General features: G+C 44.3%; 1 protein-coding gene across 1 annotated transcript in view; it reads right to left on the bottom strand.

Moving 5' to 3' along the window:
• AACS (acetoacetyl-CoA synthetase) overlaps positions 1-14,615 on the bottom strand; it is a 133,087-nt gene that overhangs the window by 60,464 nt on the left and 58,008 nt on the right. Inside the window, exons 8-10 of the mRNA XM_040416232.1 lie at positions 10,757-10,907; positions 6,261-6,341; positions 5,796-5,920 (exon numbers count right to left, since the gene is read on the bottom strand). Of these exons, the coding sequence (XP_040272166.1) occupies positions 5,796-5,920; positions 6,261-6,341; positions 10,757-10,907 (357 nt within the window). The remainder of the gene's footprint in view (positions 1-5,795; positions 5,921-6,260; positions 6,342-10,756; positions 10,908-14,615) is intronic.

The raw sequence follows: 14,615 nt of genomic DNA, 5'->3' as shown, positions 1-14,615 counted from the left end.
CAGGATACCAAATACAAAAGTCAAACATAGTAAGTTGTCAGTCCTGCGAACCCCTAGGATCATAGAATATTAGAACATGAATCCATATAGTCTATACAATAGGTGTGGATGATACCAAATATAAGCTGGGTTATTGAATTATGTCCCAATGGTCCTCCTTTATAGAGGAGTTATATCATGCCACTTTTCTGTATAGTGCAGGAAACAGGGTGCAATACATTGTGTTGTAGGATACCAAGAACAATGTAGGGTTAATTGATCAGTCAGATCTACTGTGGCCCAATGTGCCCTGATCTGTATCTATTTTAGTAGTGTTAGCAGTTTCACATAGTCCATTAATTAGTGCCGTTTAGTATAATGTACGGTTGTATAAATATTCCTCCTTGTCCAACAAGATTGTGGTTTGTAGGAATAATCTCAACAATGGTTAATTAGTTCGGTTTTACCGTGTCCTCGGCGTCTATTTCAGCAGATATCGGCCGGCTTAGTAGGACTCCACTCGCTGCAATAGTCGAAGGCTTGTCTCGCGGTCTGCGAGTCTCTTCCGAGTGGCAGGTCACGTGTTGTCCGGCGGGTTCGTATGCCGGGATTCAAGTTTTTCAGCGCGCTGTTGCTGGTTTGTAGATAGTATACTTAGTCATAGTATTTACATTAGATGTCAAAGTTCCTCAGGATAACGCAATTTTCTATACGCGTTTCAAAGCTGCCTGCTTCTTTATCAGTGACTATCAACGTTATCCCACATAGTTGCGTCTTTTTATATCCCCAATGGGGTTGTTGACGAATTCCCAATTGGAATTGGATGAAAAAATTGACCGGATTCCCATATCATCATAGATCCCTTATTGTGTATATAATAGACATAGCTTGAATCACACATTGCCTAATGTTTACAACATGAGGGATGGAGTGCTCAGGTGGGTGGGGGTGGGCGCCTCCCCTCGAGGTGACATAGAGGTGCTGATAGACAGCCAGACACTCTGTCTCATCAAGAGAAGGCACCCGAATAACTCCAATTCTGCATTCAGACCATTCGGGATTAGGGTCTCAAACTCATAAATCCTTCTAGATTCTAATCTGGACATTGCCGCTATCGGGTTTCCGCCACTCCAAGGTTTCTTTACCGTACATTATACTAAACAGCACTAATTAATGGACTGTGTGTCACGGTGGGGAGTGGGGAAAAAACCCCACCGTACGATGAGTGGGGGATAATGAAAGCAACTAGTCCTGAACACAAGGATAAGGGAGCAGGTCACTTCCTAATGCATCCCTATACCTAGCCCTAACTCCTCACCGTATGAGCGGACCTGGATGGTAGGACGGCTCATACCCTGGATACCTAAGGCCCTGAGAATCCCTCACAAAGGAGCTGAGGTGAGGCGCCCTGTTCTTCCAGGACACGGAAGAACAGGAGTCTCAAAAGGCCTAGAAGCAGGGAAAGGAAAAGACAATATGCAGCAAGAGAATCGGCAGGTAAGAAAACAAGACAACACACCCACCTGCCGCTGCCACCACGACTGGAACCCGTGAATACGTACCGGAGCCCTAACACCAAACAGGACACCGTACAAGCAACTCACAGGTATCCAGCACACCAGACTCCGCCAGGATCCCCATGCCGCAAGGTGCATGGCAGCCCCAGGCGGCACTGCATTCAGGCTAGGAAGTCAAGCAACCATGCTCGAAGATAACACCAAGCTAGACATAACAACACACCAAATCATAACCCCACACCAAACATACAACACATGTAAGGGAGGGAAGACATCGCTGAAGACCTCGATGTCCCACTAGGAGGCCCCTTACTCTGGGAGATGGAACATGAAGACCAGGAGCATAACTCCAACACACACCATGGCTGGAGTACCACTGACTCCTGGCCTCAAGCCACAGGTAACATGAAGCACCTAGTGACCACGCCCAACAAAGTGGTTAACCCCTCCAGCACCAGACAGAGGAGGAAACAACTGAAAGGGGAAGTGCACACACCAGCATAAAAAGCTACAGGTTGCCGCAGGCAACAACATGCAAGGCAACCATGTCACGGCACACACCACAAAGGCCGTGACACTGCCCACGCATGCTGAAACAGCTAAACGTTGCCACAGGCAACAGCAAGCGTGGCATAAGTGTCACAGCGCACAACAAAGTCCGTGACACTATGTGAAACTGCTAACACTACTAAGTCTAAAATAGATACAGATCAGGGCACATTAAGCCACATTAGATCTGACTGATCAATTAACCCTACATTGTTCTTGGTATCCTACAACCCAATGTATTTCACCGTTTCCTGCTCTATACAGAAAAGTGGCATGATATAACTCCTCTATAAAGGAGGACCATTGGGGCATAATTCCATAACCCAGCTTATATTTGGTATCATCCACACCTATTGTATAGAATATATGGATTCATGTTCTAATATTCTATGATCCTAGGGGTTCGCAGGACTGACAACTTACTACGTTTGACTTTTGTATTTTGTATCCTGTATTTTGAATCTATAATTTTTATACTTTTTGACTCTTATGTTTATTGTGGATATTATCTGCAACATTTAAACGGACCTAACCTGCTGTCTCTATCCCCACAGACACAGCCCCCATCGGGAGGTGTCTGTTCGAATACATCCAGCCTTATTAAATCCTATATATCTACATGCACTTATGTTATATGTTTTTTAATATACTTCATGTTTTTAGGGAATTTTAACAGTGGTTATAACTATAGCAACAATTGAAATAAAATATAAATTTTCTACTAACAACTCCGGGTGATAGAGTGCCTGTTCCACCATAATCTATTAAATGATTAGACTATTGGAGATATCTGCAGTGGATCCCGGGCTTGATTTGTGTACCATTTGCCGAAGATTAAGCGCCCTTTACACGGGCCGTTTCTCGGCCAAATGATAACTAATAAGCGTTCATAGGAAGGCTTGTTAGCAATTATATGGCGGTGTAAGTGCGCATTTCGCTTGTTCATCGGGTAATCACATCATTCATGCAGTCACAAAAATTGTCATTTGCAGGCAGCAGCGATTGCTGTGTAAATAGCATCTTCTGCTGGCAAACAACGAGTCTGTATGGGATAAGCGATTGCATTAACGATTACTTCTCCCCATACTGTGGAGGAGATCGCTGCATGTAATAGCAGCGGTCTCCTCCACTGACAAGTAGGCGCTTGTTGGGAAGAAAAGCTTCCTTCCCAACAATCATCTGCAAAATTGGCCTGTGTAAAGGGGCCTATAAAGGGTTGCCTGGGATTGGGATCCTTAGGATTGGGAATCAAGATGATGAGCACAGGTGCCAGGATTCAGATCCCTATCTCCTAAGGATAGGTTATCAATATTAAAATTGCGGACAACTACTTTAAAGTAGCACTCCCATAAAAAAAAAAAATCTCTGGTCCATTAGAAAGGTGCATGTAATCTGTAGTGAATGGAATCTTACCAGTGACTGTATTTGTGACCTATCCCATCCCTTCTAATTTTTTGCTGTCATGTGACCAACTCAGTGATCGCCAACTGACACAGGACAGGAAGTCAGTTACTTCTCTATTCATTCCTATGAGACTGACATTGAGCCTCCCATAGGAATACATAAAGAAACTGACTTCCTGTCCACACATAAGATGCTGGTCACATGACACAGCTGAGAAGCAGAAGGAAGGGGATAACTCACAAATGTACTCACTGGTGAGAAGATTACATTCACTACAGATTACATCATGTACCTTTCTAGTAGGTCAGAAAATATTATTTTTTGCGGCAGTTCTTCTTTAATATATGTAGCTTTAAGGTGCATTTACACTGCGCAAACGCAATTATCATGAAGGAACCTTCCCAACAATTGTCTGCTCATCAGTGGAGCAGAAGTGCTGCATTTACATGCAGCAATCACCTTCACTGTATGGCATGAGTAATGGCTACTGTCATCGCTCGTCCTCATACAGGTTCATAATTTCTGGCCAGCAGTTCACTGATCACACAGCACAATCTGCTGCTTCTCAGAAACAATGACTGAGATGTCTGCACCATTTAACCCATTCAACCCAATGAACAAGCGGTTTGCCCGATGATGGGGTGATCAGGCACCTTTTCACAGGCCGATTATCCGGAACGAGCGTTCATTGCTAATAACAAGCCTGAAAATTGAGCCATGTAACCCCGACACTACTTTCTGTTACCTTCAGACCTAATATTTGCCTATGTCTCTCAATGGATGTGTTATATCTAACAGCCTCATTTTAAAGGGGCCGCCGCTGCTTCTCCCCGTGCGTGGATGAAAACATCCGGTGTCAGAGGGGGGCAGCCAATGACGGGGACAAGCCTCCCCTTCACTGCCTGCCATTGACTGACCAGAATCTGCCGCACGGGGAGAAGCAGTGGTGGTCGTTTGAGGACCACAAGCGGTGCAGGGATTGCAGGGATTATTATAGCCAGGTAAGTAGAATCATTGTGAGGGGCCCAGGCGTATGGGGAAGGGGGGGCATTTCCAGGCTCGGATAACCCCTTTAAAGATAAAACAGGCTGTGTAATCAGATTGCATTAATTTTTCTGTGTGAAGTGAACTTCTATGCCAAATAATTCCCCTAATTCTGCATCTGTCGATCAAATCACAAGACATTGGGCCAGATTTATCATTCCTCTGACAGCTCACTCCACTTTCACATATGGCAGTTTTAGCCAAGTCAGATTTATGATCGGCCCTTTAAGACTGTAATAAATGTGGTTTGACGGTAGCAGTTTATCCGTCAGTAAGCAGCTTTACAAAAGTCGCACATCTTTACGAAAAAGTCGCACGTTTTTATGAAAAAGTCGCATGTTCTATTAAAAAGTCTCATAAGATAAGCATGGTCCTCACTGGAGTGAAATTGCGACTTTTTTGCGACTTTTTTAAATAGTCCCAATAGTAAATCTGTCTAGAGATTCATTTACATAAGAAAACACGCCCACTTTCAGAAAACTGGCGAGCATAGTGCAGAGCAGAAAAAAGTCGCAAATTTGTGCGCAGTTTTAGCGTTTGGGACTTTTTTTGGGACTTTTTCACTCCATTATTCTGACCTGAGCTAATGATAAATCTGGCCCATTGTGTCTCAGTGTCCAAAAAAGGGGACATTTATCAAGACTGGTCTTCCCATACATGAGTATTGATCCCTGTACACTGGAGTAAGAGGCACCTAATTTATTAAGAGGCAAACGTCTCTTCATAAATTGGTCACATCTCTGGCACTCACGTGTACACCAGACAGAGGCTGGCACAGACTTGAGATATGACGTACGCCAGTTACTGGTGCAAGTTATAGTAAATTAGGATGGGTTATGGGAATGCCCACCTTCTTTCTCTCCTTTCTTTGGCCATAAGTTGCGACTTTTTAATGCCACAATAGTGGTATAAACAAATAAATTAGGTAGGAGCCCCTAGGGAACACTGGGGCCTGAGTACAGAGAACGTGGCAGGGAGGCTCTACCCATAATGCCAGTAACAACATGAATTAGGAGGGTATACGCTTGAACTAGAGCAGGGATCAGCAACCTCCGGCACTCCAGTTGTTGTGAAACTACGACTCCCAGCATGCTCCATTCTCTCCTTTGAGAGTTCTGAGAGCAGCCAAGGAGGTGTGCATGCTGGGAGTTGTAGTTTCACCACAGCTGGAGTGCCGAAGGTTGCGGATCCCTGAACTAGAGGTTGGTCAAGTGGAGCTTTAGTAAAAGCAGTTGTACAGTCTTGGATTACCGTATGTACAGCGTATACAATCTGTAAAAGTAGTGGTCTTATCTACTTTACCCCAATCTGTCCACAAGATCCCATAGCACATTTGGACTTGGTACAAGAGGGGAGCCGTCATACAGCACCACAGAGGCTCCAGTGGCAAGTGCTGACACCAGCCAGTTCCACATCATCCAGCCAGCCTTCAGGGAAAGAAACCGGAATGCAAAAGTTAAAAGTGAACATAAGTCACTAACGTAAGTCGCAAATGTCACAAATTAATATCTAAGGTCAGTGCAGAGATTAATGATCTTCTTACACCCTAGAACAAAGGGGCATCCAACTGTTCTAGAGGAAAGGTTTCTACACCAACACAGAGGGGATTCTTCACAGTAAGAGCAGGGAGAATATGGAACTCTGCTTTCCTTGAGTGCAATACTACATGTTATATGTACTAGACCGATGGGTATTAGTTGTAGACCATAGACAGATACATAGATAGACAGACAGACAGATGTGTTGGGTTGTTTAAGAGATTATTACCGTTGTATAATACATGATGACATCACTGCTGGTAGTACTGCCATGCAAAATATGCTCTGATAAATGTTTTATCAGTGTCCCCTAGAAGTAGAAAAGAATAAAACAAAAATACTTAATACAATGTCAAAAAAACTACGATATCCAGCTCACCCATATAATCTAAAGCAGCTGTGCACAGCACCTCCTGGATTGTCAACCGCCGTTGTTTTAGCCCGCATCAAATCCGCATTTTTTGCGGGTCTGATACGGACCCATTTACTGCACACCATCTGCTGTCCACATCTGTGTGTCCGTTCTGTGACACCCGCAACAAAATAGAAGTGGGGCGGACATTCCCTTCTGCAAAATGCGGAACGCGCACAGTATCCGTGTTTTGCAGATCCAATATTTGCGGACCGCAAAAATGGCAGTGTGCATGAGCCCTAAAAGTAACAGCCAAATATGCAGTCTAGCACTCGCAAAGAGAGATATGTATATATCCACAACTTTATTAATACAAGCACAGAGCCTCCTTCCCCAGTCTACGTGGTTTGGATATTCAGCCATAGCCATGAATGAGGAAAAATAGCCAAAATGCGTAGACCTGGGAAGCAGACTTTTTTTGGATTTTTGTATGTATATTTTCTACTAAGGCTACTTTCACACTTGCGGCAGAGTGATCCGGCAAAACGTATGCCAACTGATGGCATTTGTACCTGATCAGTCCGAAAAATGCATTGACATGCCGGATCTATCTTTAAGGGGTCATCCGGCAAAACGGATCCGGCATTTATTTTTTTCAGTCTGAGCATAAGGACGGATCCGGCATTCCGGTATTTTGAATGCTGGCACTAATACATTCCTATGGAAAAAAATTCAGGCAAGTCTTCAGTTTTTTCGCCAGAGATAAAACCGTAGCATGCTGCGGTTTTATTTTTTGCCTGATCAATGAAAATGACTGAACTGAAGACATCCTGATGCATCCTGAACGAATTGCTCTCCATTCAGAATGCATGGGGATATACCGTACCTGATCAGTTCTTTTCCGGCATTGAGCCCTTTTGACGAAACTCAGTGCCGGAAAAGAAAAACGCAAGTGTGAATGTACCCTAATAGTGCTGTAGACTTTTATACATTTCTTTGCATTGAGCGCTGGACTGTATACAATGTCGTTAAACACATATCCAAGAAAAATGTTAAAATATAACTAAGGCCTCTTTCACACTACCGTATTTTGCGTTCCGTATACGGTCCGTATACGGAACCATTCATTTCAATGGGTCCGCAAAAAAAACGCAATGTACTCCGTATGCATTCCATTTCCGTATTTCCGTTTTTCCATTCCGTTGAAAGATAGAACATGTCCTATTATTGCCCGCAAATCACGTTCCGTGGCTCCATTCAAGTCAATGGGTCCGCAAAAAAAACGTAACACATACAGAAATGCATCCGTATGTCTTCCGTATCCGTTCCGTTTTTTTCTGAACCATCTATTGAAAATGTTATGCCCAGCCCAATTTTTTCTATGTAATTACTGTATATGCCATACGGAAAAACGGAATGGAAACAAAAAAACGGAACAACGGATCCGTGAAAAACGGACCGCAAAACACTGAAGTAGCCATATGGTAGTGTGAAAGAGGCCTTAACGAGCATGCAACCATGTATAGGACATCACTTAGCTCACAGACAGACTGCCTCGTCAGCCTATCCCCTGATTCCTCAACTACTGACGTGCAGAGAAAAAGGAGGAGGACTGAGACAGAGACATGGCTATTTATATGCCATTTGTGACTGCTCCTAAGCTGTCATGAGTGATCATCACTTTGCACCAGTTAAATGTAGATAAGACCACGATAACCGACTACAATATTTATAAGGGCTTCAATACAGACCCAGACCCTATTACCAGTACCTTATAGATTATCCTCATTCTGTTTCAATGCATTCTTGTGCCGCTTTCCTGGGATGTATATTCATGAAAAAAACGACTTATAAAGTCCTCGTCTCCAGCTCCTGAAGCCACGGTAGAAGTCAAGGGGGTAGCCCTTTCCTCACTCCAGGCTGTAACTCCCCTGCCCTAACCTCTCCTCTAAGCAGTGTAACTGACACCCGGCTCAGTCGCCGGGACCGCGCTTGTACAGGCGGCGCATGCGCCGTCGGACTCAAGCGCGATCCTGTAACTGAATCGCGCGTGAGGAAGAGAAGACAGGCAGGCATCAGGGACGGCGCATGCGCGATTCAGTTACAGGATCGCACTTGAGTCCGACGGCGCATGCGCCGCCTGTACAAGCGCGGTCCCGGCGACTGAGCCGGGTGTCAGTTACACTGTTTAGAGGAGTGGTTAGGGCAGGGGAGTTACAGCCTGGAGTGAGGGAAGGGCTACCCCCTTGACTTCTACCGTGGCTTCAGGAGCTGGAGACGAGGACTTTATAAGTCGTGTTTTTTTCATGAATATACATCCCAGGAAAGCGGCACAAGAATGCATTGAAACAGAATGAGGATAATCTATAAGTTACTGGAAAAAGTTTATTAAGTGAAATCCAGGTGAAAGGTTCGCTTTAAATTAAAAGCTACTGTCCTCTTCCCGAATGTTTGAAAGCTTCTGTGACTCTGTAAGTAATGACATGGTTAAAGTCACCCCTGCCGTCTCACACACCACGAGCACCTCATGGAAGTGCTGAAGACACAGCAGCTCTGTAGGTGAGACTGCACGTTGCAGTCAGCAGACTCGTGCGCTTTTCACACATCGTCTGCTCTGCTGACGTTATAGTAAGGCGAGTAAATGGTTGTGATAAACTGTTTGTTTCTGCGTTCAAAGATCTCCAATACAATGGGAATAAGCTTCAATGGCTACGACAGATACAATAAGACGCTGTAACAGAGTCCACAGATACATATACTAGCATATACCTCTGCTCGCTAGTGCTCTCCCAAGTCTTAGATTAGGGGGTCATTTGACCTATTTCAAATCTCAACAGCTAATTAAGAAAGCATATCTTACATCTACTTATTTAATGGGTTGTTGGGGACCTTTAAAAAATAAAATAAAATACACAACAACGGCTGGGCATGGTGCACGAATACAAAAAAATCCCACTCACCTGCTCTTGCCATCCTGGTTCCTGCGGTGCGTCTCCATCCCCGTAGGATCTGGTCCCTGCCGGAAGGGATGCAGGTGGGGGACTGGAAGCAGCGGGGATGGAGCCACACCACAGGAACCAAATCAGGTGAATTTTTTGTATTTTTTATTCACACACCTCATTTTTTCAGGGTCTCAGACAACCCCTTTAGGGTTTTTTTTTTTGTCACCATAACACAAGGGTCAGCCACCCTCAACACTCCAGCTATAACTACCCACATACTCAGTTTACTTCTGTGGCATCTCAAATATCAGCAAAGCAAGTGTGTACGCTGGAAGTTGTAGTTTCACAACAGCTGGAATAGTGGAGGTTGGTGACCCTGCCATAAAATGTGAACAGGGTGGCAAAGGAATTGTACTTGGAGATACCACATTTGTAAGTGGGATTATTCAAATAATTCATAGACTTCAAATCTGGAAAAGAATCTAAAAATCTACTCAAGATGACTTTTCCAGTAATGGAACTGAATAGCAAAGAATACGCCCCACATTAAACCATAATCATCTGAAAGTGTTGCAAGTGTAACGGAGGGCAAAAACCAGTGTATTTATCTAACCTGCAGAGGGCGCATTTCTTCTGCTGACCCCGCGGGGGAAATCATTCTAAGACCGCTCTGAAACAGGAGGTCTTCATATTTCCATTATGACAGCTATGAGGTAATATTATCTTTAGTGGCACCCCTACAGCTGCATTGTCCCTTGCTGCCCAGATTAACACTTCATAATAATCCTCGCCAATGACATTGTCCAACAAGTTTGCTTCACTTTAAGGCCTGGTCCACATGAGCCTACACTTAATGGGGGTCTATTAATATTTAAGAAGACCAGCCTTTTTCGGCTGATTTATGACGAGGTGTGAGTCTCATCATAAATTAGGCAGGCGGCAGACCGTGCGCCTGCCGTAAAACTACTCTTTTCGCCAACATTACGTCTGTTTGCAGGTGTACATCTTAGTAAATTTGCTGGAGGGGTCCCTACTCTACCCCCGTCCCACCCAATTGTCGAACACAGAGTAAAACCGACCGAGCAACTGAATATTGTCACATGGCCAGTCAAAAAAAGAGATATGCAACTAAAAAGGTCACAAGTCCCTTAATAAATGACTCCCAATGTGTGCACACAACTCATCCGTATTTTGGATGATTCTTCCAGCCCAACCACGAGTTTACAGGCCTGAAAGCATCAAAGGGGTCTATAACCCTGTGAGTTCGGGTCAGTTCAAGTTGTGATTGGGCTGGGTCACACATCTGAGATAATGACCTCCAATAATACACTCATGTGGACCTGGTCTCACAGAATAAACGTCGATCAGCTGGAGACAATTCTTCTCCTCCATGACTGACACCTATGTTTCGATAATAGGAACTTTACTTACCCCTGCAGAATGCACCATACACTTGGGGGCACCTGTTGTGCCAGACGAATACATAATATAAAGAGGGTGGTTGAAAGGCAGCTGCTCAAATTCCAGCTGAGGAGATTGGTCTCCAATTTTTCCAGTTGCCAAGAAGTCATCCAGAAATACACTGGTAAAAACATAAGAATATTTATATGATTACACCAGTCTGTGGAGCAACATGTACAAAGACCAGTCAACTCAAAGATCGAAAAAGTTTACCCCAAAAAAATCTGATTTGTGGTCAAGATCAACAAAATATACTAAATCTGCATAAACCCAACTATAAAACATCTGGTTATTAATAACAAGTACTGGAACAGAGAGCCGTTAACACCATACAAGGTGCAGATCTTCTATTCTGTAGGTCCTCTTGTTCTGGCAATTTGTACAGAGAAACGTAGCCTTTACATCAGGCAGTGTACCGAAATCTAACACTGACCCACTCCAGTACAGAAACTCAACCAAGACTGTTCACATCTGGGATGGAGGATTGGAGCAGTGTTGCTGGAGCAGGCTTTAAATACTAAGTATAATTTTTTTTTATATTATTTTAAAACCTTCTCTGCCTTTTACAATTCATTTAAAGGGAATCTGTCACCTGGTTTTATCATTTTAAGCTGTCACCATTGCCATGTTCCATAAACGACCTTATTTCCTGCAGTGGTCTTCTTCCTTCATTTCGTGTTGTCATTTTGATTTTAAAAAAAGCTCTTTTTCTGTTATGCAAATGAACCTCCAAGGTGCCCAGATAGGCGGGGGGTTTTTTCATCTCCGGAGCCCAGTAACGCCCCCCTGCAGTGCCCAGCCCGCTTTAATTTGAAGCCCAAGCACGCCTCCTCATCAAGAAATATCCTCCCACAGCCGAGGCAAACGGCGGCGCCCCCTCCGCTACGTCATCTTTAACCTTGCAGATACGCCCCGTTATTCTTCTTGTCTGCCGCCGGAAATCTGGCGCACGCGCAGTGCAGCCAACAGCCTGCGCGATCATAAAGCTCCTGAGGGCAACATCCTCAAAAGTGTCACTGGGCATGCGCCGAGCCCAGTGACGTAATCTGAGCGCTGTTGCCTCCGGAGCTTTATGATCGCGCAGGCAATCGAAGAATAACGGAGCGTATCTGCAAGGTTAAAGATGACGTAGCAGAGGGGGCGCCGCCGTTTGCCTCGGCTGTGGGAGGATATTTCTGGATCAGGAGGTGTACTTGGGCTTCAAATTAAGGCGGGCTGGGCACTGCAGGGGGGTGTAACTGGGTTCCAGAGATGAAAAAAAAAACACCCCTCTGGGCACCTTGGAGGTTCATTTGCATAACAGAAAAAGAGCTTTTTTTTATCAAAATGACAACACGAAATGACGGAAGAAGAGCACTGCAGGAAATAAGGTAGTTTATGGAACATGGCAATGTTTACAGCTTAAAATGATAAAACCAGGTGACAGATTCCCTTTAAGTATATATCTGAAAATAAGTGACACCCAGCACAAGTGTGAAGGCACCTGCTGGACTTTGGTACAGACTGTCATCAATCAGTACAATACAATGCAACATAGTTATGAAGGAACAAGACGTTAATTTAGATTGAATGAGGACAAACACTTTAAAGGGAACGTAGGCAGAGTGGCCATAGACCCTACAGGGAAATTTCCTGGTAATCCAAGCCCTCCTCTTGGTCGCCAGCCAGGTACATAAAGATTAAATAAATGTAGGAGCAATTATGCTCTTGGCCGGCGGCCACAGGTGTCCTCCTGAATTCATCTGTATTACCGTCCTCAGGGTGAAGATCTAGTTTCATACTGTGGCACAGACGGCAGTAGTTTATGCTGCACTGTGATGGTTAGTTCTGCTGAGGCAATGTATTGTGCTGCATGGTGATATTTGGTTCTGATGGGCGGTATTTTGTTCTGCACGGTGGTATCTGGTTCTGCTGCGGCAGTCATTTGAGCTTCACTGTGGTATTTGGTTCTGCTGGGCGGTATTTTGTCCTGCACTACGGTATTGCTTGCCCTGCCTACTTCTGTTGCCCGGTATTCTGTCACTTTGGACCAGCCCTATAACATGGGGCTAACTTTTAGTTTTCTTTCCAGGGCCACTTGAAATACCCAATCCGCCCCTGAAAGGGGATCTGTCACCTCCACCAAGGCCTGTGATGTGCAGTAGAACACGAATAGTACTGCTGCCCCTGACTCTGGATCACCCCTATTCCCACGAGATGCACCCACAAACTGGCACTGGAATACATCACGAGTACTCATCCTACAGTCCTCTCCATTATATCTTCATGCTCATGAGTCCTTGCAATGTATTCAGGCTCCAGTTTGCAGGTACACAATGAAGGAAAGGGGGCGAGTATGGATATATATAAATTGGTGATGTGGAGTCAACTATTCATGTAGCACTGCGCTTCATGGGGCTTGGGGGAGGTGACAGACTCCATTTAAATAACGGCAGAACACACAGATCGCATTTTCGGATTTACCGTGCATTAAACACAGAGCAAATACTTTAGGGCTAGAATCCCTTTTAGATCTAAGGAAAAGGAGGAAAATGATCTATCACTATGACTTCTACAACAAGACTAAAGACACCGGGCATCGCTCAACTACATACATAGCCCAAGTGCCATCAAATACATCACCTAGAAGCACCGTGAATTATAAAAATGATCCATGAACGCTTCCTCTCCCCCCCCCCCCCATGGCGCCATGATGATAACTCCACCACTTCACGATTACCATCAATACAAATGCCTGACACTCTGATGTCCTTTTTTTGTGAGAAACGTTCCCACTTGGCAGCTGCCAACACAAGGCGTGTACAATGAGAGATGTTATGTAACGCCAACATTACAGTTAATAAATTCTGATATTGTACGCTGCGTCGCCCCCGACAGGCATTGATTGTTTCAGCCGCAAATGTGACTCAGATATAAATTAAACATTTCATTATTTCAACAAAGTGCATTAGGAAGGACAATTACAGAGATAAAAGTGCAAGAAAGAAAAGGTCAGGCACAAGTTCAGACCATGCAATAGGTTGGCAGATTTATGAAATGCATTTCATTTGGCAGATGGCAGAGCACAATCGCACGGAAAACGGGAGACAGATTGTGAATACAAAGGAAGGCTGCATCAAACAGGTTTTATACCAGATGAGAAAAGAATAGCCTAGAAGGTGCAGGGCGCCCTACGCCACAGTATAATGCTCCCTAATATCCACTGCGCCCATTTATGCGCCACGGAATTGCCCACCGTGACCTATGTCTGCATCAATGCACTGAAAAAATGGAGCTTTTTCTATCAAGTCTGCAAGAGGATGAATTATAAATGGGCACGTGCCAAGCACGCTATGAAAAATTACATTTAGAGGGAAACTAATCAAACAAAAAATAAAAACAAGAATACAAAAGAAAAAGAGGGAAAGGCGCACACTGTAATATGAATTTCCATTTTCACTCATTATGAAGAGATAAATCTTCTCCTCCAGACGTTCAAGTGAATACTTGTCCCAGAAATTTACATGAAAAATGTCAATGCATTACCATAATTTAGCAGCTCCTGAAAAATCTGTTAACTGCTCGGTGACCAGGGGTGGAGCAGACAGTATGTGTTCTGGGCTCCAGCGTCCTGGGATTAATCTGTTTCTGCAACTTTTCATACATTATATTTACAACTTTCCACATCAATACCGTCAATGACATGAAGAATATAAACTAGCAGGAGTGATGTGCACGTGTGTTACTGCACTAACAATATAGTTCATCATGGCTTGTCAGAATACACGCAAGAAACTATGGGGGGGCTCCGCGTCTACAAGGCCCTAAGACTTCTGCTGATGGAAAACTG

This window comes from Bufo bufo, chromosome 2 (assembly GCF_905171765.1).
Source record: "Bufo bufo chromosome 2, aBufBuf1.1, whole genome shotgun sequence".
Taxonomy (NCBI): domain Eukaryota; kingdom Metazoa; phylum Chordata; class Amphibia; order Anura; family Bufonidae; genus Bufo; species Bufo bufo.
This window is presented reverse-complemented; position numbering and strand designations above follow the sequence as displayed.